Below are 24,652 nucleotides of genomic sequence, written 5' to 3'. Positions count from 1 at the left end.
CAAAATATTGCAGCAACGTGGATTTGTCTGTAAACTGTAAAGGCTGCAAATTCGCATTCAGAATCTGAGAAAAATAGGTGGGAGATTCAGTCCAGGTAAATTGTTGATTTTCCCAGGTAAAAGCAAACAAATATTGACTTTCAGAATGTACATGAATACTGAAAAAGGTGCTTCAAAGATCCACAACCATAAAATGGGTTGCATCTGAAGGGATATTGGAAAATAATAAATGAGAATTAGGAACTACTGAGAATCTAAGAATAACACTATGGTTGATTGCATGCAAATCTTGAACAAATCTCTGCCTCAGTTGTTTTTTTAACTGGAAGAACAGGAGCATTACAAGGGCTGGTACAGGGGACAATTAAATCTTTAGAAAGGAAACTGTATAATGGGAGCTAGTCCTCCTTTTGCTTCTTGTTTGAGTAGATACTGGGGAATTTTAGGCAGCAGCTTACAGAAACCTATTTAAATTTTAATTGGCTCAGCTGACAAAACTTGACCTACATCTGTGGATGTGGTGGCCCATAAGGTTTCAGTAACTGGGAAAATATGTCAGAAAGGAGAGGACTAGGCTGAGTTGAATTTTGGAGAGGCATGACATGCGCTTGCATATAGCAAATGGCTTCTTTTTCCTGAATATTGTCTAATTCATAGCCTGTCTCCATTGACTTAGGGGTATCAGGCAGACTAAATAATATTTCCCCCTTTTCATTAAATTGTAAGTGGCAATTCCATTTGGATAAAAGATCTCTTCCCGATAGATTGACAGGGGTATCAAAATTGAGCAAAGAAGAGTGTAAATCCTCAACAGGACCAAAAGGTATCAAAACAGATTGGGGATGAATCAACCTTTGTTCCTCACTGGTGACCTCCACTACTTTTGAGGTTTTAGTACTCCAGGGCAGGGGCTTTTGTAAACAGGTGAGGTTAATAGCAGACAGGGAGACTCCAGTGTCAATTAAAAATTTGCACGCTCTCCATTAATAAAGTAGTTTCTCATTGCAGATTAAGAACAACCACAGGAGAAGTCCCTGTTTTGTCTCCAGAGCCCCTTCATTCTGAATCAGATTGTACGATTTTTTAAAAGGGGGCTACGTCTGTCTTTTGTTTATTTTTTAACTTATAGTATTCATTTTTCCAATGGCCAGGGTTTTTACAATAGAGACAAATACCCACCTTTGTGCCATGGGAAGGCTTAGCAATTTTCTTTCGACTAGGAGATTGCAATTGTTGCACTGAAGGGCCATTAATTTATTAGCCTTAGAAACTCTTTTGGCTTCAAGAGTCTGGGGAAGCTTGTAAGCTAAGTTGGTTAGCTCAGCAAGAGGAGCTGTGTCCCAGTCTACTCGATGTTACTTTACTAAGGCTGAGATCTCAGGTTTTATACCAGATATGAAAACAGCATTGAAAGCACCAAAGGCACCAGGCGCAGTCAAAGTGAGGGCAGGTTCTCAGAAAACTTCTGGAACAGCTGAGTCTGATAATCATAAACACTGTTATCTTTATTTTGTTTACAAGCGTGAATTTTAGTCCAATCAATTAATGGAGGAAAGGCCTTTGGGAGACCCTCTAGCAATTTTTTACTCATGGCCCGAGAGTCTTCCAATAGCTCAGTGGCTGTTTTGTCATATTTAAGGCTAAGCTGTCCTTGAGGTCTTTCCATTCTGCCTGTTCAAGCCATAATTGGGCTTCCCCTGGGCCAGTAATGTGAACAAGCAGATATAATTCAGGGAGCCCAGGCTGGTAGGCTTCAACAAGGATTTTAAATTCTTCAGAAAATTTGTAGGGCGTCCTCACAGAGTTTAGGAAAATATTTCAGAATGCTATGTCATTCTGAGCATGTCCATGGGGCAAAAGTGATATGAGAGGAATCTTTGGCATCACTGCTGGGGCAAATTTTAAAAGGCATTTCAGGCAAGGGTTTATCTGTTTTTTTTTTTTTTTTAGGGAAAAAGGAAAGTTCAGATGAAGTGTTATCAGAGGTGTAGGAAGGCAAAGAAGGGGATAAAGAGGTGGCAGCTGGCAGAGGAACAGAAGGGGTGGGAGCTGAAATTTGACATTGTAATTCTTTATTCTGCTTAGTTAATTTAGAGACAGTGTCCTGCAGGGAAGCAATTTTACTGTCTTGATGTCTTTTAGAGACTTCAATATACCAAACACAATAGGTATCCCACTGGGACCGTTTAATCTGGGAGCTGCCGTTCTCTAATTTACTGCACAGAAAGGTTAACTTAGATCAAAAGAACCCCAAAGTAGCCACTGTTCCAAACTGTTTTGAGTGAGGTTATGGCAGACAGACAAGAACATGCATGATAAGGGATTATAATGCTTGTTCATGTAGTGAGCAGGAGTCCCAGAAGGTGGCTCCAAATCTCCTTTAGATATGACATTACCCATTTTATAATGACAGTTACAACAAAACAAATGTTTACTTGCAAGAACAAAAACAAATCCACAATAAAACTCAAAGAGCTATTAATGGAAGGGAGCAGAGTTTGGATATGAGAGGTTTTTTGCCTTAAACGATTCCTGAGAATTTGTGGAAGCAGTGAGCCCAAGGTAGCTCAGCAGGTACCATGCCTGTGTCTGGATGCCCTGGGGATAGTCAAAGATAAGGCACCTTTGAAGTCCCACTTCTGACACCAGAAATGTCAAAGAAGAAAATCTCATACTCCGTTAGGAGTGAAAGAAAAGGAGTTTTATTGAGGAATAATATAGCTCGACCTGGGCAGTACTAAGTAAAAATACAAAGCACTCCACCATTCACGCAGAGAGAGGGGTCTACATATAGACAGAACAAAGGAAAGGTAGGGGCTTAATGATTGATTATAGATAATATCAGCTTCAACTTGAAGTACTTTGAAATGTAAACGTTGGCCACTTGGCTAGGAGGGAGTGAGTTACTACCTAGGTGAGTAGTGCCAGCCACGTTCGGTTATATATGATTGCAGTCATGAACATATTTTTCCTGGGAGCAAATTGTTTGGATCTTGACATATTCTCCCCAAGAACAAATGGTTTACACAGCCAAGCACTTAACCACTGCACTACCAGGGCTCTTTCACACTGGAATTAGTGGGTTCTAATCCAATATGAGTTGTGTCTTATAAAAGGAGAAAATAGAGAGAGGGAGAAGGAAAACAGCCATATGACTGGAGTTATGCTGCAGTCTTAAGCCAAGGAACACCTGAGGCTACCAGAAGCTAGGAGAGACAAGAAAGTCTTCCCCTAGAGCATTTGGAAAAAACATGGCCCAGCTGACACCCTGAATTCAGGTTCTTAGCCTCCAGAACTGTGAGACAATAAATTTCTGTTCTTATAAGCCACTCGATTTGTGGCACTATGTTACAGTAGCCCTAGGAAACCAATACAAGTGTGTTTGTTGGTTTTGTGTAAACTTGAAAATCCACAGTCTTAGCTGTTCTTGGAGTGCTAAGCATGAAGCAAAGGGAATAAATAGAAAGGAATGACTCAGGAGAAGGGGAGGAGCAGCTGCCATTATTTTGCTCAACAACTGTCTGCACTGAGAAAGCCCTGCAGCAGCTCCAGGTGCACCGAACATTCGAACACTCGCCTGAAGGCAAGTTGGTCTGGCCTCTCTCTATAAGTCAATGCCCCAACTCTGCAGGGCAAGCAACCAAGTTTGCCTCTTTTAGTTCCTGCTGGAATTTAAATAATCAAAGTTCCTGTTTATGTTAACAAAGGTTGTGAGACTAGCAGGTGACTATGTCAATAAGATTTTGAAAGCCACAATCAAAAAAAGGCTCTTGTACATACAAATTGTAGTACATACATACAATGGAATATTATTTAGCTATAAGAGAAATGAAGTTCTGATACATGCTACAACATGGATGAACCTTGAGAACATTATGCTGAGTGAAAGAAGCCAGGCACAAAAGGACAAATATGGTATGATCCCACTTATATGAAACATCTAGAATAGGCAAATGCATAGAGATATAAGTAGAATAGTGACTACCAGGGGCTGGGGGAGGGGATACTGGGGAGTTGTTGCTAAATGAGTCAAAGTTTCTGTTTGGGGTGATGAAAAATATTTGGAAACGAACGGTGGTGGTGGTTGCACAACACTGTGAATATAATTAATGCCACTGAGATGTACACCTAAAATGGTTAAAACAACAAATTTTATGTAATATATATTTTATCACCAAAAATGAACATGAAAGAAAAAAATGGCTTTTGTTTTGAGGTTTACTTCTTTTGAAATTACTGTAGGGTCTGCTGAGGGGCTCTGGGCACTGGGGTGTCCAAGAGAATGTTTTGTGACAGAGAGGTCCCTGTTCCTGACAGCTATTTTGGGCAAATGCCCATATGAAATACCATGAGAGTGGGACCTTAACTTTTCTTATTCTGAAAAATCAAATTTGAATTGAAAACACATTGACCTTTCTGTAACTTTCTTCCAGTCCAAGCAGCATTAGCTTCTCCAACGTGCCAAGCACACCTCTAGTGTAGTTTTGCACTTGTTTTTGACTCTGCCTAGAATGTTCTCCCCCACCCCAGTGTCCCCCCAGCTCTTTCTGGTCATTTGGATTTCAGCTTAAATGCTGCCTCAGAGAGGCTGTACCTGACCACTCAACCTGAGGGAGTATTGTGTTGCGTTAGTTGCTGTCGAGTCGGCTCTGATGCATAGCAATCTCATGATTGTTGCCTGGTCCTGTGCCATCCTCACGATCATTGTTATGCTCAAGTCCATTGTTGCTGCCACTGTGTACTTTGAGTGCCTTCCAGCTCCAACCTACAGGGCTCATCTTCCAGCACTATATCAGACAGTATTTGGTTGTGATCCATAACGTTTTCATCGGCTCATTTTTGGAAGTAGATTGCCAAGCCTAAGTCTGTCTTAGTCTGGAAGTTCCACTGAAACCTATCTACCATGGGTGATCCTGCTGGTTTTTGGAATGCTAGTAGCATAGCTTCCAGCATCATAGCAACATGCCAGCCACCACCATACGACAAACTGGCAGATGTGTGGTGAAAGGAGTATTTTAGGTCCTCTCTATCATATCAATCTGTTTTAATTCCGGTGGTGCTTATCACTAGCTACAGTAGGCTGCTCCCCAAAGGTGTCCAAGGCCTAATCCCCAGAACCTGTAAATATTACCTTACATGGCAAAAGGGGCTTTGCAAGTGTGGTTAAGTATCTTGAGATAGGGAAATTATTCTGTATTTTCTGGGTGGACCCAAAGTAATCACAAAGATCTTTATAAGAAGGACCCAGGAGGAGTCAGAGTCAGAGGAGAAGGTGATGTGATGATGAAAGCAGAGACTGGAGTGATGCCTTTTGAACATGGCAGAAGGGGCTACAAGCCAAGGAATATGGGCTGCCACTAGAAACTGAAAAAGGCAAGGAAATCAAGGCAAGGAAACTGATTCTCCCCACAGAGCCTCCAGAAGGAACCAGCCCTGCTACACCTTGGTTTTAGCCCCTTAAGGCTCATTTCAGACTTCTGACCCAGAGCTGTAAGAGAATAAATGTTTGCTGTTTTAAGCTACTTAAGTTCATGGTAATTTTCCTATTGCAGCAGCAATTGGAACTAATAAACTTACTAATCTTTTTCACGTCCCTTTGTTTATTTGTATAAGCCCTTGTCCTAGACTGGGTTCTCTAGAGAAGCAAAACCAGTGTATATGTATATATATATATGCTTATATATATTTATATATATATATAAAGAGATTTATATCAAAGAAATGGCTTGATACATATATACGCTTATATATATCTATACCCATATATATAATGTATATATATAATGTATATATATATATATATACACAGAGAGAGAGAGAAAGAGATTTATATCAAGGAAATGGCTCATGTAGTTGTAGAGGCTGGAAAGTCCCAAGTCTGTGCGTCAGGCTGGAGGCTTCTCCTGACTGATGTAGCTCCAGGGGCTGGTGAACCCAAGATTGGCAGGTCAGACAGCAGGCCTCTAGCTCACAGGCAGGTAAATTGCTAGCTCACGTCCCAAGAACTGGAGGTCAGATGAGGATCCAGAGTGAGCAAAAGCCAGTGAGCTTTGCCAGAAAGTCCACATATATTGGAGACAGGCCACACCCACAAGGAAACTCCATTTCAACTGATTGGCTGCTTATAGCAGATCTTCCCGTAGAGGTGATTACATTATATTAGATTTCATTATGGAGGTGATTACATCATTACATAGCTACCAAACTACATTATAACTGTCAACCACTGAGAATCATGGCACAGCCAAGTTGACACACAATGTTAACCATCATAGCCCTCTTATTCCTAGAAGGGCTTATGCTAGAGGTTAATAAGCCATCATACCCATACATATATGCTTTAGGTCTATCATTTAGTGTTTTGATGAATTTGATAAGTATTTACCTTTTTTTGAGCACTAACATTTTCCGTGCATTCATGTAACACTGACTAGGTGCTTACTCTAAAATGTGCTGTGCTAAAAGGTTCACAGCTTTTTCTCAAAAATCTGTTTATGCCAATGCTTTATTATCTTTTGATATATGTTGGATCCAAAATCTGTATATTCCCTTCAAGGACTTCAGACTCACAATCTGTTTTGCAATGGTCTATTTTATGATTTTTTGAAAGTAGAGAAAGTAAATCCCTAGTGTAGTTTCTTATGAAATGAAGAGCATCTTGACTATCTCACAAATTCATTTTCTTAACAGTTTTTGAGGACCTACTGTGTGGCAGACACCTAGAAACCTGCAGTGAAGAAGACATCAATGATCCTCGCCCCCATGTTACTTACATTCTAATGGCGGGGTGGACCATTTCCTCAATTCTGGGGTAATCTTTTATTATGAGGTCATCTTCTAGTGCTGCTATGACAGAAATACCACAAGTGGGTGGCTTTAACAAACAGAAATGTATTTTCTTACGGTGTAGGAGGCTAGAAGTTTGAATTTAGGGCACCGGCTTTGGGGGAAGGCTTTCTCTCTTTGTTGGCTCTGGGGGAAAGTCCTTGCCTCTTTTGAGCTTCTGCTCCTGGGTGATTTTCATTTGGCTTGGCATCTCTCTTCCCTCATGTCTGCTTGCTGGCTTGCTTGTTTAATCTTTTACATCTCAAAAGAGATTGACTTAAGACACACCCTACACTAATATTTTCTCATTAATGTAACAAGAAAACCCATTTCCAAATGGGATTATAACCACCGGTATATGAGTTGCCACTGGAGTTGATTCCGACTCTTAGTGACTCTATAGGACAGAGTAGAACTGTCTCATAGGGTTTTTTTATGGAAGCAGGCTGCCACATCTTTCTCCTGCGGAGTCACTTGTGGGTTAGAGCTGCCAACCTTTTGGTTAGCAGCTGAATGCTTAACCGCTGTGCCACTAGGGCTCCAACCACAGGTATAGGGGTTAGGATTCACAACACATATTTTGGGGGGACACAATTCAATCCATAACAGAGGGGATGGTTTTATCTGTAAGAATCCCATGTGTCGTGAGTTGTAAAGGATTCCTCCAGAGAATGTTTGCATTTGCTCCTCCTAGGCACCCCAAGGGGCTCACTGGCACAGGTCAGCTTTAGTGTTAATTTCTCACTTGGAGATTCTCACACCACTTGGGATAGTATAAAATTCAGACTCTGTATCTGTCTCTTGTCACAGGCTTGGTGAGGTAATTTCTCTTAGGATATTCTTTTTTTTTTCTACTCAAGACCCCAGTTAAGTCAAGTTTCCTGCCCTACCCCTAGGTCAATAAGTATTTTCTAGTCTGCCTCTTTTACCACCCATCTGTCAGTTTGTCTGCTATGATGACTTGTGTATTGCTATGATGCTGGAAGCTATGCCACCGGTATTTCAAATATCAGCAAGGTCACCAATGATGGACAGTTTTCAATGAAGCTTCCAGACCAAGACAGACTAGGGAGAAAGGCCTGGTGATTTACTTCTGAAAATTAGCCAATGAAAACCTTATGGATCACAACTGAATATTGTCCAATATAGTTCTGGAAGATGAGCCTCCTAGGTTGGTTGCTGTGGTTAGGTGCCACTGAGTAGGTTCGACTCATAGCGACCCTATAGGACAGAGTAGAACTGCCCCATAGGATTTCCAAGGAGCAGCTGGTGGATTTGAACTGCCAACCTTTCAGTTAGCAGCCAAGCTCTTAACCACTATGCCACCACGATTCCTCCTACGTTGGAAGGCAGTCATAATATATAGTGGCTGTAACAATGGACTCAAACATGTCAATGATCATAAAGATAATGCACGATTGGGCAATATTTTGTTATACTATATATAGGGTTGCCATAGAGAGCTGACTCAATGACAATTAACCACGCAAGTCCCCTTCTTACTGGCATGCAGTTTTGAGAGGGCTCCACCTGTGTGCATGGGTCTTAGTTTCTACTTTCCATATTGCATAGGCCACATGTCCTTATGCAGATGAAACACGTAACTTTTTTTTTAATTGTACTTCAGGTGAAGGTTTACAGAACAAATAGTTTCTCATGAAACAGTAGTACACATATTGTTTTATGACATTGGTTAACAACCCCATGACACGTCAACCCTCTCCCTTCTCGACCTTTTTTTTTTTTTTTTTTTTTGGTGAAAATGTACATAGCCAAAGATACACCATTTCAAAAATTTCTACATGCACAGTTCAGTGACATCAACTACGCTCTTCCAATTGTGCTGCTATTCTCACTTTAGATGAAGGTTTATAGAACAAAATAGTTTCTCTTTTAACAGATAGTACACATGTTGCCCTATGACAATGGTTAACAACCTCACAACACATCAACACTATCCTTACTCAACCTTGGGTTCCCTATCACCAGCTTTCCTGTCCCCTTCTGCCTTCTAGTCCTTGTCCCTGGACTGCTGTGCCTCATTAGTCACATTTGATTTTATGGGGCTGTTCACTCCCCGGCTGAACGGTGAACCTCGGAAGTGATTTCACCACTGAGCTAAAAGTGTGTCTGGGGGCCATACTCTCGGGGTTTCTCCAGTCTCCTTTAGGCCAGTAAATCTGGTCTTTTTTTTGTGAAGCACATAATGTTTGAAACACCTGACCATTTGGGCCCATTTCCAACTGCAATGTCCCCACCCTTAAGGGTTGCCATATCATCTGTTCATGGGCTTAGCTTTCTTCCCTTTGTGTTTTCGGCATCTGGTATGTCTCCTTTTTTCTTGCAAAGTCAGCTATGTATTAAAATATTTTGGTTACATGCTATCTGAGGTGCCTGTAACAGGAGGAATTCTAGGTTATACAAGTGCGCCATGTTGCTGGAATCAGAAGCCTGAAAAGGCCTTTGTAGTTTCCATCTGAGACTTTATAGAGTGATAAGTACCAGAATAGGAGGCCTAAGATCTTGTTTCAGTTTGCCTCTATCTCTATGTATTCTGAGCAAGGTATTTTTCACTTTTTGGTCTCAGTTTTTTCACCCTTGAAGTAAGGCACTTGGTGTGCAAGTTTCTTTTAGTTCTAAAATTCTCTGATTTTTTTTTTAAAACTTCTTTCCACCGCTCTGATTCTGGAGTCTCTTTCCCTAAATGCAAGTTGGCCTCTGTGAGGAGAGGTTATTTGCCCAAGGCCAAGATAACCTGAACAATCTTTACTTTTTCAAGGGCAGGAACGGAGAAACACTGGTCTGTTGTCCTGAAAACTCCTCAGTAATTTGGCTTCATGGGGAAACGGCCTAGTTGGGTTTGTGGAAGGTGATCTGCCTGGCCTATCTTCATTTGCCTTCTCTTGACTTTTTATGGGAAAAAATTGTCAGAGAAAGTTCCAGACTTTCCTCTTCTAAGCAAATGTTTTTCTATATTGGTCAAACTTCAGACATTGACAACCTCTGCAAATTTCCTCTTAGTGGAACTTATATTTTTGCACTGTGTGCCCAGTATTTTTCCTTGATAAACAAGTGCAGTAAGTACTAGGACAGTTTTTCCTCAGTTGGTGCTTTCTCTGAGAGGAGACTGGGGGAAAGTCACTCTGGAGTTCTTTTACAGAAATCTATTGAGCCAGATAAACAATTCTTGTTTCCTTTCCTTCAGCTGTCAGCAATGACGCCAGAAAGAAAACACCTGGATTGCGAAGCAGTTCTCTGAAGTGAACAGCAGATGATGCTAAGGGCGTGGAATAGAATGGAATATTCTTTTCTACCGGGATGACTTGTCTTTCAATACTTTAATTTTCTTTCGCTGAGAGCAAAGGCAGCCACACTGATGATGCCTCTGATGAACATTTTTGTCCTCACTCCCACCTTAGTACACACTTGTTCTGTGTTCACCTGCCGGGTACCGCTTCACAACACTAGCCCCTTTAACACTGGACCTTGGTGTTTCTAGAGAATTAGTTTCCAGATCAGCTCAGAGCTTCTGTAGCCTTTTCCTCTGTCTGCTGTGGTGCCTCAGCTTGGACTTATTTCCATGGATCTATGAGTGTAATAAAGGAGGAGAGAGTGCAACTGTTTCTGGAACGTCAGCATAAAATGAAAATTTCCATTAGGCAAATGCATGCAATTATAAATAATTAAGCAAAACCTTGAGTAGTAATTTATGTGTTTCCTTAAAAATGTTCCCAACATATTGACATTGACGAATAAGCACAAGAATGTCCAAGAATCAATGGAAACTCTGCTGAGTGGAAAGGCAGACTTCACCAATTAAGCCCGTTGTAACATCCGATCAGTGCCTGATCACCATAAAACTTTTAGCACATGATTGGCCATAAGGTCAAGAAGTACTGTGGGCTCAGAAGCAGTAGTTACAAATTCATGGTGCTAAGGCCTTCACCATTTGAATACTGATCACTAGGATACACTCACCAATCAAAAGCATGCATTCTATTTATTATTCATTGTATTGGGGGATATTTAAAGTCTAGAGTTTGTCTAGCCTTAGGCAACAAGCAGACATATAAGGGCAGATATTCAATCCCCTGAAGAGCTGAAAACTTAATTTTCTGGCCACCTTTGCTGTTGTTGTTGTTTGCTGCCATCCAGTTGACCCCTGACTCATGGTGACCCTGTGCACAACAGAATAAAACGCTGCTGGTCTTGCACCATTCCCATGATCTGCAGTGGATCTGACCATTGTGATCCATAGGGTTTTCATTGGCTGATTTTTGGAAGTAGATCGCCAGGCCTTTCTTCCTAGTCTGTCTTGGTCTGGAAGCTCCATTGAAACCTGTTCAGCATCATAGCAATATGCAAGCCTCCACTGACAGGTGGGTGATAGCTCCCATGAGGTGCATTGGCTGGGAATTGAACTTGGGTCTCCTGCATGGAAGGTGAGAATTCTGCCTCCACCCCATGCAGTTAGGGGTAGGAAAATAGACACAGTTCTGGCCAAAGGCACAAAGTAAACAAAAGTCTTCTGATAAAGTAGAAAAGCTAAATAGTTGGGGTTCACACAGCCTTTTGTTCAGCCCATCAAACCTTTCTAGAAAGCAGACATAGTGTCCATGCAAGAAGCAGCAGCCATCTTGCAAGCCTAAAGCAACAAGCAAGACCGAAAGTCAGCAAGTTGAGATTGGTGAGTGGGGCCCTGACAGCATCACCGAGCACTGACTTCTTTGCAGTTGAAAGCATTCCTAATTGACACATACTGCTATTAGAGCTTAGGAGAATTTGAGATTGTGTTGAGTTCAACAAATACAAATGTAATGAGTCTTCAAACAAAAAATCCAACTGGTGAAAAGGGCTTCTTGGAACTTTTAATACATTTAAATTCCTACCTTTTTGTGATGAACATATTTTGAAGATAAAAACAAAAGACACATGGACTGCCAAATTCGAGTATAATTATGGAGCCCAAAGGAGGGAAATGTTATCAAAATTGGGATTTTCTAGGAAAATATTGTCTGCATTTATGTCTTCAAGCCACTTTCCAAAAGCACTTCTATTGTGCTTTAGTTAAAGGACACAATTTTATACCCTTTCTTCTAAGAAATAAATTTCTGAATCATTTTTCAAAGTTGGCAAATAAAAATATTGTAAAGCCAAATCACCCACTTTGCTTTTGAGCCGGTCATTTTTACTGCAAGACTTCCCACAAAACGACAATGACAATGACAATATCCACAGACACAAAAAAGTCTCCGAGTAGGAAAGTATTCCTGCATTTTTATTAGCTAAAGTGATGATACATCTGTGGAGCTGTAATTGAGGCCATAATTCTTGGGTGATTTCTCCTAGAACAGTAGCTTCAGAACACAAAAGGAGAGGAGGTTTTGGCTGTTTACTTGTAGTACAAATGTCATTCAGAACTCCTTAGGTTTTGAAACTTGTGGATATTTGACGTTAAACCCGTAGTCGTTGAGTTGATTCCAACTCCTAGCGACCCTACAGGACAGAGGAGAACTGCCCCATACGGTTTCCAAGGCTGTCATTTTTACAGAAGCAGACTGCCACATCTTTCTCCTGTGGAGAAGCTGGTGGGTTTGAACCGCCAACCTTTCGGTAAGCAGCCAAGCTTTAACCACTGTGCCACCAATATTTTGGGGTCTGCATTTCCTCCCACTTTGAGCTAGCTGTTTGATTTTTGAGTGGACTCTTGAGTCTAGACTCAATGGATTCTTCCTCCACGTAGTCATGGCAGCTTGCAAAATGGTGCTGCATTTAGTGTCTAAAAATGTTTCCAGGCAGTTGTAAGCAGAACATCGGGGACAACACGAAATCCCCTCTCCAATCTGGAGCAGACATAGACTGCCGAGGCCTGTCCCGATTGTGACTTGATGACAGAGAACTTCTGCTGCCATTTGAATGTGACAGAACCCATGGTAGTGTCCTCTATGTGGTGGAAACAACTGTCTCACCACCACCAATTGCCATCAAGTCGATTTTGACTCATGGTGACCCCATGTGTGTCAGAGTAGAACTGTTCTCCTTAGGGCTTTCAATGGCTGATTTTTTGGAAGCAGATCACCAGGCTTTTCTTTCAAGGTCCCTCTGGGTGATGTTAACTGTTTGCACCATCCAGGTCTGGCAAATTTAAATCTCATCTCAATGATAATGACCCCTGTGACTTGGAGCAAGTCCTGACATGTCCCTGGGCCTCAGTGTTCTGGTCAGTAGAAGTAGGGGTGGGCAGTGCTCCAGATGACCAAGTGGGGGGGTGGGCTTCAAGAGGCCACACTTCCCTTGTGACACTTCTCAAGAGATGTGGCTGCCAGGTGTGATGCCAGGTCAGACTTTCCCCTCAGGAACATGCAGGAGCGAGGAGCAGCAGCGGTGTGGTCCCTGCTGCTGGGACTCCTGGCCAGGAGGAAGCACTGGGGCGGCTTGAGGCTGCCTGGCGGAGGCAGAGGGAAGGCCATGGATCCACGTCCCAGGCTGCAGCCACTGCCTCTTCCTCTCCCCTCCAAAGCTGCGTTTGATCTCCAGATTACTTCATTTCACTGTAAACAGAGATCGCAGCCAAGGCCCAGGCTCTGCAGCCCTCACTCTCAGGCTCCCTGCGAGCTGGTGAGGTCAAGTGGAATTGCCACATCTCTCCCACGTTGTGCAACCACTTTGCAAATGCATTTCAAATTTAACTAAAAATATATATTTTTTAATAGTGGTAAATATATAGGTAACAAAACATTTGCCATTTCAACAATCTTCACATGTCCAGTTCAATGACATTTAATATGTTCATTCAGTTGTTCAGCCATCACCATTAACTGCTCCCAAATTTGATTGAGCTAGCTGTTTGATTTTTGAGTGGACTTTTGAGGCTCAAAAAGAGCCCTGGTGGCACAGGGTTAAGTGTTCGGCGGCTAACTGAAAGGTTGGCAGTTCGAACTCACCAGCAGCTCTGTAGGAGAAAAGACCTGGTGATCTGCTCCTGTAAAGATTACAGAAACCCTATGGGGCAGTTCTACCCTGTCCCATAGGGTCGCTATGAGTCAGAATCGACTTGATGGCAACGGTTTTGGTTTGGTTTTTTGGCTGACAGAAGTTCAGTGTTCCCCAAGCATTGTGTCTTCCTTCCTCTCAAAAAAAAAAAAAAATATATATATATATATATATATATATATATATTTAACAGAGTGCACACTTCTCAATTTCTTTTGACTGGCCCACCCAACATCACAAGTCTAAATTGTCAACCTTGAGCAGTCGTGCTGGGATGAGGGATGATGAAAGGGGATGAACCACAGATGGGCCAGGTGGGCAGGAAAGCTGAAAAGAACTCTTCCTGGGCCACCATTTGGTAGCGTAGTGGTTAAGAGTTTGGTTGCTAACCAAAAGGTTGGCAATTTGAATCCACCAGCCACTTGCTGGAAACCCTATGGGGCAGTTCTACTCTGTCCTATAGGGTTGCTATGAGTCAGAACTGACTCGATGGCAATGGGTTTGGTTTTTGGTTTGCTTGGGAGGAAGCCTTGGGACCTGCTGCTGGAATTTGGGCCCACCCTGAAAAGATCTCAGTTATCTAATAAATTCTTTACAACAGGGTTCTGCCCACTTCTCCATGGAATGCCCTTCTCCCCTCTCTGCCTTTTGGAATCATTGCTCCTGTCCCAACTTTGCTGCCTTTGCTACCAGATGGTAAGCAAACCCTTCTGCTGCTTGCTTGCTATGTGTCCTTGGGCACCATGCTGCACTGCTCTGAGCCTTTTTTCTCACTTGCAAAATGGGAATGAGACATTGTGAGCTTTACAAAAGTGAGCTTGGCAGACACTGTGAGGTGCTAGGTAAGGGTTGGGGGTCTGATAGAGATAGATAGTTGCCATTGAGTAGCCTCTGACTCATGATGACCTTACATACAACAGAATGAGATGTTGCCTAGTCCTATGTCCTCCTTACAACTGCTGGCACGTTGAATTCCTTTGTTGTGGCTATTGTGTCCATACATGTCTCCTTGCTGGCCCTCTACTTCACCAAACATGATGTCCTCCTCCAGTGATGGACCCCACCTGATGGTGTGTCCAAAGCAAGCAAGTCGGACAATGTTCTGTTCACAATGCATAAGGTTTTCATTGGCTAATTTTCGAAAGTAGATCTCCAGACCTTTCTTCTTAGTCTGGAAGTTCTGCTGAAATCAGTCCATTATGGGTGAACCTGCTGGTGTTTGCAATATCAGTGGCATAACTTCCAGCACCATAGCAATATGCAAGCTACCACAAACTCGCAGGACAAACTCTTTTTATTTTTTTAGTAAAGCAAAAAGAAAGTTTTATTCGGCACATATTCAAAAAGGACAAAAGTGGGAAGTGGATAAGCATGCTGCCAGAGCTAGAATGTCTGCCTGAATCCAAGGAAAATATCACAGAACAGACAAAAGTGAGAAAACGGACAAGCAAGCTGCTAGAGCCATGCCTGCCCAAGACCAAAGAATATTACAGAATAGGCAAGAATGGGAAAACGGACAAGCATGCTGCCACAGCCATGTCTGCCCGAGCCCAAAGAACAGTTACAGAGCCATCAGTATATATTAACATTACATATGGGCAAAACCATTGAAAGTTTAGTCTTTTCACAGATTGGCTAGAAACTGTGATCCTACATTTTGAATTGTCTTTCTTAACAATCATTGGTACAGGTTTCAGTAATGAGAGTCAGGAGGGTCTTCATTGGTCCAACAAATTTCTATTCACTAAATGCTAATAGAAAAAAGATAAGAGTGGAAAGTCTTTTGTGTTGTGTTTGATGGGCTTTATGTGAGAGTTTCCCTAAAAGATGTTTTCCAAGATTATCTTAGCTATTGTCTTTATACCTCAGGGCCCAGTTGATGTGTCCTTGTGAGTCCTTGTGAGCCCAGCTCCAGCTGGGTCACATTCTCTATGCTCAAGGAGAGGGAATAATAACTCCAATATTATTTCCTAAATCAGTCCCTCCTTTTGATTGGAGATTGGAGATAACACATCGTTGATCAATACCTGGACTTAGTCGAGCTCCTAGATGGTGGCCATTGCAGGCTCTTTAAACTCATGGTGCTGGTTTTCCACCGGATACCATCTAGTTCTTCACCAAGATCTTAAGTTAGAGCGATGTTCTCATCAATCACATTGCTGGAGTGAGCAGACTCAATATACAACATTTTAGCCTGAGGCCTTCTTTTGCCTTTTAGGTGTGTAAGACAATAGAGGTTAAATTTTATTATGCCTAATACTATCAGGATGTAGACTAAGAATATTACTATTACTTGCAATAGTGATCTAGTCCATGTACTCATTCCTGATGATAATCAACCAAACAAATCTGGTGTTTGTATGAGTGTGACAATGTGTAACCAAGTAGCTTGCTGTCTAATTCTATGTATATCTTGTCTACAGCACAGATTACACTAATAAAAAAAATCTAAGGCTGTTTTGTTATCTCATGATACCTCGGCTTATGAGATCAGAGATCACTGTTGTGCTTCCATCTCTTCTGTTATTTGTCCCATAGTGACTGACAAATTTTCTTAAAGATTTCTCCAATTCAACTCTACCACAAGTAGGAATTAAAGCTACCACCAATATCCTGAGTGTTGGACCAATGGGTTTTCTTCTGACTTTCATTTTACAATTTTAACATTACCTTTTCAGTATTTACTAGCATAATTACTATGAATACTTAAAGATAATTCTAAAGTTCTCAGAGTGCATTGGCATGACAAACTCTTTACATCAACAGCTGTGTGTCACCTGTGAGGTTTTCCCTCCAGCTTACTTCTCTGCCTATTTGTGTGGGTTAAGGCATGACTCACCTTGACCAAGAGCTCACCCTTGAGTCATGATCGATCAGGAAGCCCAGGACGGACGTGATGTCATCAGCAAACATAGCTGGTCATAGATACGGAGGCTCATACATAGATAAGCACCACCACCTGGGCTGGGCCTGTGCAGAAGGTGAGGGGACAAGCCCATGGGTGTTAACTCTGTGACATGACATGTCTGTGAAGGGACTAGGGCGTCTCAGGACAGGAAAACCCCAGGGGTCATCCTGGAGCTCTGTTGAAGTATAGGGGGCCAAGGGGTGTCCTCAGCCCCAGCAGGGAAAGGATGCCCGGGGCAGCATTTCTGTTGGTCAGTTTGCTACTCTGAGGCTGTGCCTTGTCTCCCATAGGTCACTGGTTTTCAAAGACCAACCAGCGTATCCCCTAATACTCTGCCTCCTGCCCGTATACATCTCAGCTAAAAGTGGTGGGCTCCTTGCGAAAGGTGGTGGGCTCCTTGCAGTCAGGGTCAACCTTCGGTGCCCAGCTGTGAGCCTGTCTCTATCTCTGCTTGTTGCTGTTGTTGGTCCTTGTTGCTGTTGAGTTGGCCCCTAATTTTTGGTGACCCCATGCACTATGGAAAAAATGCTGCTCAGTCCTGTGCCATTCCCATGATCAGTGGCTGATCAGATCATGTGATCCATAGGGTTTTCATTGGCTGATTTTTGGAATTAGACCACCAGGACTTTTTTCCTAGTCTGCCTTAGTCTGGAAAGATCACTGAAACCCGTTCAGTATTATAGCAGCACGCAGCCTCCACTGATGAACAGGTGGTGGTTATACATGAGGTGCATTGCTGGAATTTTGCCATTTTCTTCAGGGTTATGTCCTTTAGCAAAAAGGCAGAGTACGAGATTTCCTTTGGGGGTGATGAGGTTCTGGAACTAGATGGAGGTAGTGGTTGCATAACATTGTGACTGCATTAAATGCCATTGAATTGTTCACTTTAAAATGGCTAATTTTGTTACGTGAATTTCACTTCAATTAAAAACAAAACACCAAAACCAAACAAGGCAGGGCTGTGTAGTGCTAGCAAGCTCCCTTTCTGTTGGCAGCACCAGCAGGAGCTTGTCAGCTCTGTGTGGTGACCAAGTTGTAGGTCCTGAGCCTTATACACCCGGGGCTGTCCTGGGACTCTGGCTGGGCCCTGGCCCCGCACTGACCTGTCTACGTGCGGCCAAAAAACCACTCAAGAGCTGGCACCAGGTCAGCAGAGCCAAAGAGCAACACTAGGGCCTGTCCTGGTGCCACCACTGCTGCCTTGGGTGCATGGGGTGGGGCCAGGACCACTCGTGAACCTGCCTGCGTGCTCAGGGGAGTGGTAGTGACGCTGCTGGACTCCAGGCAGGTGCCCCTTCCTCCCTCCAGGGTGAGGCTGGTGATGACAGGATCAGTAACATTCCATGCAATCTGTACCAGAGCCTGAGGCAGAAAGAGAAATCTGGAATACAGATCCTGTCTTTATTTAAAAAATTGATATTTTGTTCATCGTGAATTTTTTTGCATTAATTTAGACTTTTCTTTTTTGTTATGCTTTAGATGAAGGTTTACAGAGCAAATTAATTTCTTCTTAAACAATTAATACACATATTGTTTTGTGACATTGGTTGCCAACCCCATGACGTGTCAACACTTTCCCCTCTAGACCTTGGGTTCCCCATTACCAACTTTCCTGCCCCTTCCTGCCTTCTTGCCCTTGCTCCTAGGCTGGTGTGCCCATTTAGTCTTTTTGTTTTTTTTTTTTGAAAGAATAGACCAATTTTTTATATTTATTTATTTTTCTTTATTATTATACTTTATTATACTTTATTATTATAGTTTACAGAACAAACTAGCTTCTCATTAAACAGTTAGTATACATATTGTTTTATGACACTGGTTACCAACCCCGTGACATGTCAACACTCTCCCTTCTCGACCTTGGGTTCCCTATTACCAGCTTTCCTGTCCCCTCCTGCCTTCTCGTACTTGTCCCTGGGCTGGTGTGCCCTATTAGCCTTGTTTTGTTTTATGGGGCTGTCTAACCTGAAGGGTGAACCTCGGGAGTGACTTCATTACTGAGGTAAAAGGGTGTCCAGGGGCCATACTCTTCGGGTTTCTCTAGTCTCTGTCAGGCCAGTAAGTCTGGTCTTTTTTTGTGAGTTAGAATTTTGTTCTACATTTTTATCCAGCTCTGTCTGGGACCCGCTGTTGTTATCCCTGTCAGAGCAGTCAGTGGTAGTAGCTGGGCACCATCTAGTTGTACCGGACTCAGTCTGGTGGAGGCTGTGGTAGTTGTGGTCCATTAGTCCTTTGGACTAATCTTTCTCTTGTATCTTGTTTTCTTCATTCTCCCTTGCTCCAGGGCTTTTATTGTTGGGAGTTTTTTATTACCTTTTCCATGTGTTGTTATGGGTCTGGTCAGATTTTCAACATCATTTTGTGTTAGTTTGGGTAGGTTGTGTGTTTCTAGAAATTAGTCCATTTCCTTTAGGTTTTCAAATTTGTTGTAGAATAGTTTTTCATAGTATTCTGTTATGATCCTTTTTATTTCAGTTTAGTCTGTCATAATGTCCCCCATTTCATTTCTTATTTGGGTTGTTTTTGTCCTCTCCTGTTTCTCTTTTGTCAATTTGGCAAGTGGTTTCTCGATTTTGTGGGTCCTTTCAAAGAACCAACTTTTGGTTTTGTTGATTCTATTCTTTTTCTATTCTCTATTTCATTTATTTCTGCTCTGATCTTTGTTATTTCCTTTCTTCTGGTGGCTGTGCGCTTCTTTTGCCATTCTCTTTCTATTTGTTTGAGTTGTGTAGCTAATGTTTTGATTTTATCCCTTTCTTCTTTTTGGATGTGTGCATCTATTACTATAAATCAACCTCTGAGCACTGCCTTTACTGTGTCCCAAAGGTTTTAGTATGATGTGTTTTCATTCTCTTTTGATTTTAGGAATTTTTTGATTCTATCGTTGATTTCTTCTATTGCACAGAGTGGTTTTTAAGCAAGGTGTTATTCAGTTTCCATGTAATTGATTTTTTTCCCTTGCGCTTCCTGTTGTTAGTTTCTACTTTGATGGCATTGAGATCAGAGAAGATGCTTTGTATTATCTTAATGTTTCGGATTTTGTTGAGGGTTGCTTTGTGGCCTAAGATGCGGTCTATTCTGGAGAATGCTCCAAGTGCATTGGAAAAGAATGTGTACTTTGCAGCTGTTGTGTGGAGTGTTCTATAAATGTCTATGAGGTCAAGTTGGCTCATTGTGGCCTTTACATCTTTTGTATCTTTGTTGAGTTCCTTTTTAGATGTGCTGTCCTTTACCGAGAGTGGTGTGTTGAAGTGGTGTGTTGTGGTGTGTTGTGGAACCGTCTATTTCTCTTTTCCTTGCTGTTTGAGTTCATTTTATGTATTTTGGAGCCCTGTCATTGGGTGCGTAGATATTTATTATGGTTATATCTTCATGTTGGATTGTCCCTTTAATCATTATATAATGCCTTTCTTTGTCTTTTATGGTGGATTTTGTTTTAAAGTCTTTTATGATCTGAGATTGGTATTGCCACTCCTGCTCTTTTTTGGTAGCTGTTTGCTTGATATATTTTTTTACATTCTTTGATTTTTTAATAAATTCATGTCTCTGTTTCTAAGGTGTGTCTCTTGTAGACAGCATATTGATGGATCCCGTTTTTTTTATCCGTCCTCTCACTCTCTGTCTCTTTATGCATGCATTTAGGTCATTTATGTTCAGTGTAATCATTGATAGGTGTGAGTTTATTGCTGTCATTTTGTGGTGCTTTTTTTGTAGTGCTGACGTTTTCTTTGTTCCTCTTACTCTCCTGTGCTGAATTCCTTTTGTTTGTGGATTTTTTTTTTCATTTCTTTTGTTTTTGTAGATTTTGTGTTTACTGAGACTTTATGTTTTCCTTCTTTATTTTGATGAGTATGTTTGTTAACTTTCTTTGTGGTTACCATGAAATTTAGCCTTATCTTCCTAAGTTTGAACCAGTCTTTTATTACTTGGTATCGCCTTGCCTTCCTCTCCATTAGAAAGTTCTATACCTACACCGTTTATTCCCTCTTTTATTGTTCTGATGTTGTTGTCATTTACAGATTAACCTTTCTGGTCCCCTGTTGTAAATCTTTTAGCTTTGATTAATCCTTGAGAGTTCATTTCCTAGGTTGTTATCTGGCTGGTACAGTCTTGCATCCTAGATTCAGGCTGTTGTCTGATGTTGTTTATTCTCAAACCGAAGGACTCCCTTTAATAATTCTTGTAAGTTTGGTTTGGTGTTTACATATTTCCTTAATTTCTGTTTATCTGGAAATGTCCTAATTTTACCATCATATCTGAACAAGAGTTTTGCAAGATATATTATTCTTGGTTGGTAATTTTTTTCTTTTAAGGTTTTATATATGTCATCCCATTGCATTCTTGCCTGACAGTTTCTGTCGAGTAATCAGAGCTCAGTCTTATTGTTTCCCCTCTGTATGTGACTTTACATTTTTCTCAAGCTGCTGTTAGGATTCTTTGTTTATCTTTTGTTTTAGTGAGTGTGATTATGATATGCCTTGGTGATTTTCTTTTGGTCTATCCTATATGGGGTTCGTTGAGCTTCTTGGATGGTCAGCTTTTCATCTTTTATGATATTGGGGAAGTTTTCTGTCAGCAATTCTTCGTTGATCCTCTCTGTGTTTTCCATTTTCTGGAACTCTGATCACTCGCAATTTTTTGCTTTTGATTGTAGCCCATATAATTCTCAGGGTTTCTTCATTTTTCTTCATTCTTTTTTCTGATTTTTCCTCAAACAAAGTGGTATCCAAGTATTTGTCTTCAATTTCGTTGATCCTGTCTTCCATTGTTTCACACCTGCTCCTCAGGCCTTCTATGACACTGTCAATTTCTGAAATCTTGTTGTTTATCTTTTGGATTTCTAATTGCTGTTGTTGTATGATTTCTAACTGTGAATTTATTTTGACATTTTGTTGCTGTATTATTTTCCTGAATTCCTCCATTGTTTTGTCTGTCTTTTCCATGATTTTATCTATTTTTCCCTCATTTTTGTCTGCTTTTCCCTTCAACTCTTGGCTAGCTCTGAATATTAGAGATTTGAATTCCCTATCAGGTAGTTCCAGTACCTTTTCTTCTACTGGAAAGTCAGCTGGTGTTTTGTTTTGGATGCCTACTGGAACCATCCTATCCTGTTTTTTTATGTTTTGATATTGTCTACTGTATCCGGGACATTCAGTAGCTATTTTCTTCATTTATTGATTGTAGATTTGTTTGTTTCATTCTACATTTTTGTTTTATTTGGTTATGTCTGAGCAGGCCGGCTGTGCATTCTTTGCTGTTTGCTTACCTGTGGGCACGATACTTCTCACCACCTTGTCCAGGGAGGGCCAGTCGCTCAGCTATGATGCAGCAGGTCAGGTCCAGCAGGTGCTCTGTCTTCTGCTGGGAGTTCTGTGAAGCTGCTTTCCCATACTCCCTGTTCGCCAATCTCTGACAGGAGTCCAAGATGGTGAATCCATGCTGCAATAGCTGATAGGGGCCCTCTAATCCATATTTTCTCCTCACTCTCTGTTCTCTGTTAGTTTCTTATTCCATTCAGTGCTTGGTCGAGTTCTTTACATCTTCATTTGACACTTAGGCTTCCCGGATTAATGTTTATCTCTGTTTTACTTAGTTTTTCAGGTCTTTACTGTGGAGGGACAGCGTGATGCTTCTGTCTATAGTGCCATGTTGTCTTTGCCCCCTCTACTTTTCTAATGTTGACCTTTAAAATAATTTATTTTAGTTGTTTTTGAACATATACACAGCAAAACATACACAAATTCAATGGTTTCTACATATACAATTCAGTGACATTGATTGCATTCTTCAAGTTGCACAACCATTCTCACCCTCCTTTTCTGAATTTTTCTTCCATTGTTAACACAAAATCATACCCCCAAGCTTCCTATCTAAACTTTCAAGTTGCTATTGTCCATTTGGTCTAGTTCTTTAAAAGAGCGCAACGCTCAAGGCAGACATTCTTTACTAATTAAGCTAACTATTATTTGGTTTAAAGAAGACTTCAGGGGATCTTTGTGGGTTAATGTTTAAGGTTTAAAAATTATTTCAGTGCAGTAGTTTCAGGGGTTCATCCAGCCTCAATGGTTCCAGAAAACCTGGGTTCCATGAGAATTTGAAATTTTGTTCCTCATTTCTCCCTGTTTTGATCAGGATTCTTCTATAGAATATTTTATCAAAACGTTCAGTAATGGTAGCTGGGCTACCATCCAGTTCTTTTGGTCTTAAGGCAAGGAGGCAGTTATTCATGGAGGCAGTTAGCCATGCCTTCCATTTACGCTTCGTATTCCTGACTCTCCTTTTTCCTCTGTGTTCCTGGTGAGTTGAGACTAATCGTTATCTTGGATGGCTGCTTGCAAGCTTTTAAGACCTCAATGGCTACTTGCAAGCTTTTAAGACCCCAGGCATACACAATGAACTAGGAGGTAGAACAGAAGCACTAGAAATGATATTTGGCCAATTAACTGGGGTGTCCCATGAAATCATGACTGTAAACCTCCAAACCAAGAAAATAAATCCCATGAGGTGTTTAGTTATATATTAGCAGCATCAGCAGCTGCTCTTCCTTTTTTGTTGTTGTAGAAATAGATATCACACAACATTTGCCAATTCAGGCTTTTACAGGTGTACAGCTTAGTGACGTCAATTACATTAATCAGCTGGGCAATCATTACCCTTGTTTAATGCTGAGGATGTGGGGAAATTGGAACCCTTTTCCATTGCTGGTGGGAATGCAAAATGGTATAACCATTGTGGGAAACAGCATTTTAAAAATGGAACTACCATATGACCCAGCAATTCCACTCCTAGGTGTATATCCAAGGGACTTAATAGCAGTGACACAAACAGACATATTTACATCAATGTTCATTGCAGCACTATTCATAATAGCCAAAAGGTGGAAACAACCTAAATGTCCATGAACAGATAAATGGACAAACAAAATGTGGCACATATAGCCAGAAAGAGAAATGAAGTCCTGATGCATGCCACAATATGGATGAACCTTGAAGACATTATGCTGAGTGAAATAAGTCAATCACAAAAAGACAAATATTATATGACCTCAATTATATAAAATGACAAGAATAGACAAATGTATGGAGATCAAACTTTATTAGTGGTTACCAGGGGCCGGAGGGAGGGGGAAAGAAGGAGTCATTGTTTCCAGAGAACTGAGTTTCTGTTTATGGTGATGGGTAATTTTTTCTTCTTTTTTTATTGTGCTTTAGATGAAGCTTCCCCCATGTGTCTGTCAGTTTGTTGTACTGTTGGGGTTTGCATGTTGCTTTGATGCTGGAAGCTACGCCACCGGTATTCAGATACCAGCAGGGTCACCCATGGTGGACAGGTTTCAGCTGAGCTTCCAGACTAAGATAGACTAGGAAGAAGGACCCAGTAGTCTACTTATGAAAAGAATTAGCCAGTGAAAACCTTATGAATAGCAGCAGAACATTGTCTGATATAGTGCGGGAAGATGAGCCCCCCGGGTTGGAAGGCACTCAAAAGACAACTGGGGAAGAGCTGCCTCCTCAAAGTAGAGTCGACCCTAATGATGTGGATGGAGTCAAGCTTTCGAGACCTTCATTTGCTGAAGTGGCATGACTCAAAATGAGAAGAAACAGCTGCAAACATCCATTAATAATCAGAACGTGGAATGTCCGAAGTACGAATCTAGGAAAATTGAAAATTGTCAAAAATGAAATGGAACACATAAACATCGATATCCTAGGCATTAGTGAGCTGAAATGGACTGGTATTGGCCATTTTGAATCAGACAATCATATGGTCTACTATGCTGGGAATGACAACTTGAAGACGAATGGCATTGCGTTTATCATCAAAAAGAACATTTGAAGATCTATCCAGAAGTACAGAGCTGTCAGTGATAGGATAATATCCATATGCCTACAAGGAAGATCAGTTAATACGACTATTATTCAAATT

General features: G+C 41.3%; 1 protein-coding gene across 1 annotated transcript in view; it reads right to left on the bottom strand.

Annotated features, from left to right (window-relative positions):
• The window catches only part of BAIAP2L1 (BAR/IMD domain containing adaptor protein 2 like 1), a 139,188-nt gene extending 122,457 nt beyond the window's left edge, over window positions 1-16,731 (bottom strand). Inside the window, exon 1 of the mRNA XM_023735267.1 lies at window positions 16,675-16,731. Within this exon, the coding sequence (XP_023591035.1) occupies window positions 16,675-16,731 (57 nt within the window). The remainder of the gene's footprint in view (window positions 1-16,674) is intronic.
• Between the last annotated feature and the right edge of the window lie 7,921 nt (window positions 16,732-24,652).

The sequence above is a fragment of the Trichechus manatus genome, unplaced genomic scaffold (genome assembly GCF_000243295.1).
Source record: "Trichechus manatus latirostris isolate Lorelei unplaced genomic scaffold, TriManLat1.0 scaffold00077, whole genome shotgun sequence".
In the NCBI taxonomy this organism is placed as follows: domain Eukaryota; kingdom Metazoa; phylum Chordata; class Mammalia; order Sirenia; family Trichechidae; genus Trichechus; species Trichechus manatus.
Note: the sequence above shows the minus strand (reverse complement) of the source record. Positions and strands in the feature narration are given on the sequence as shown.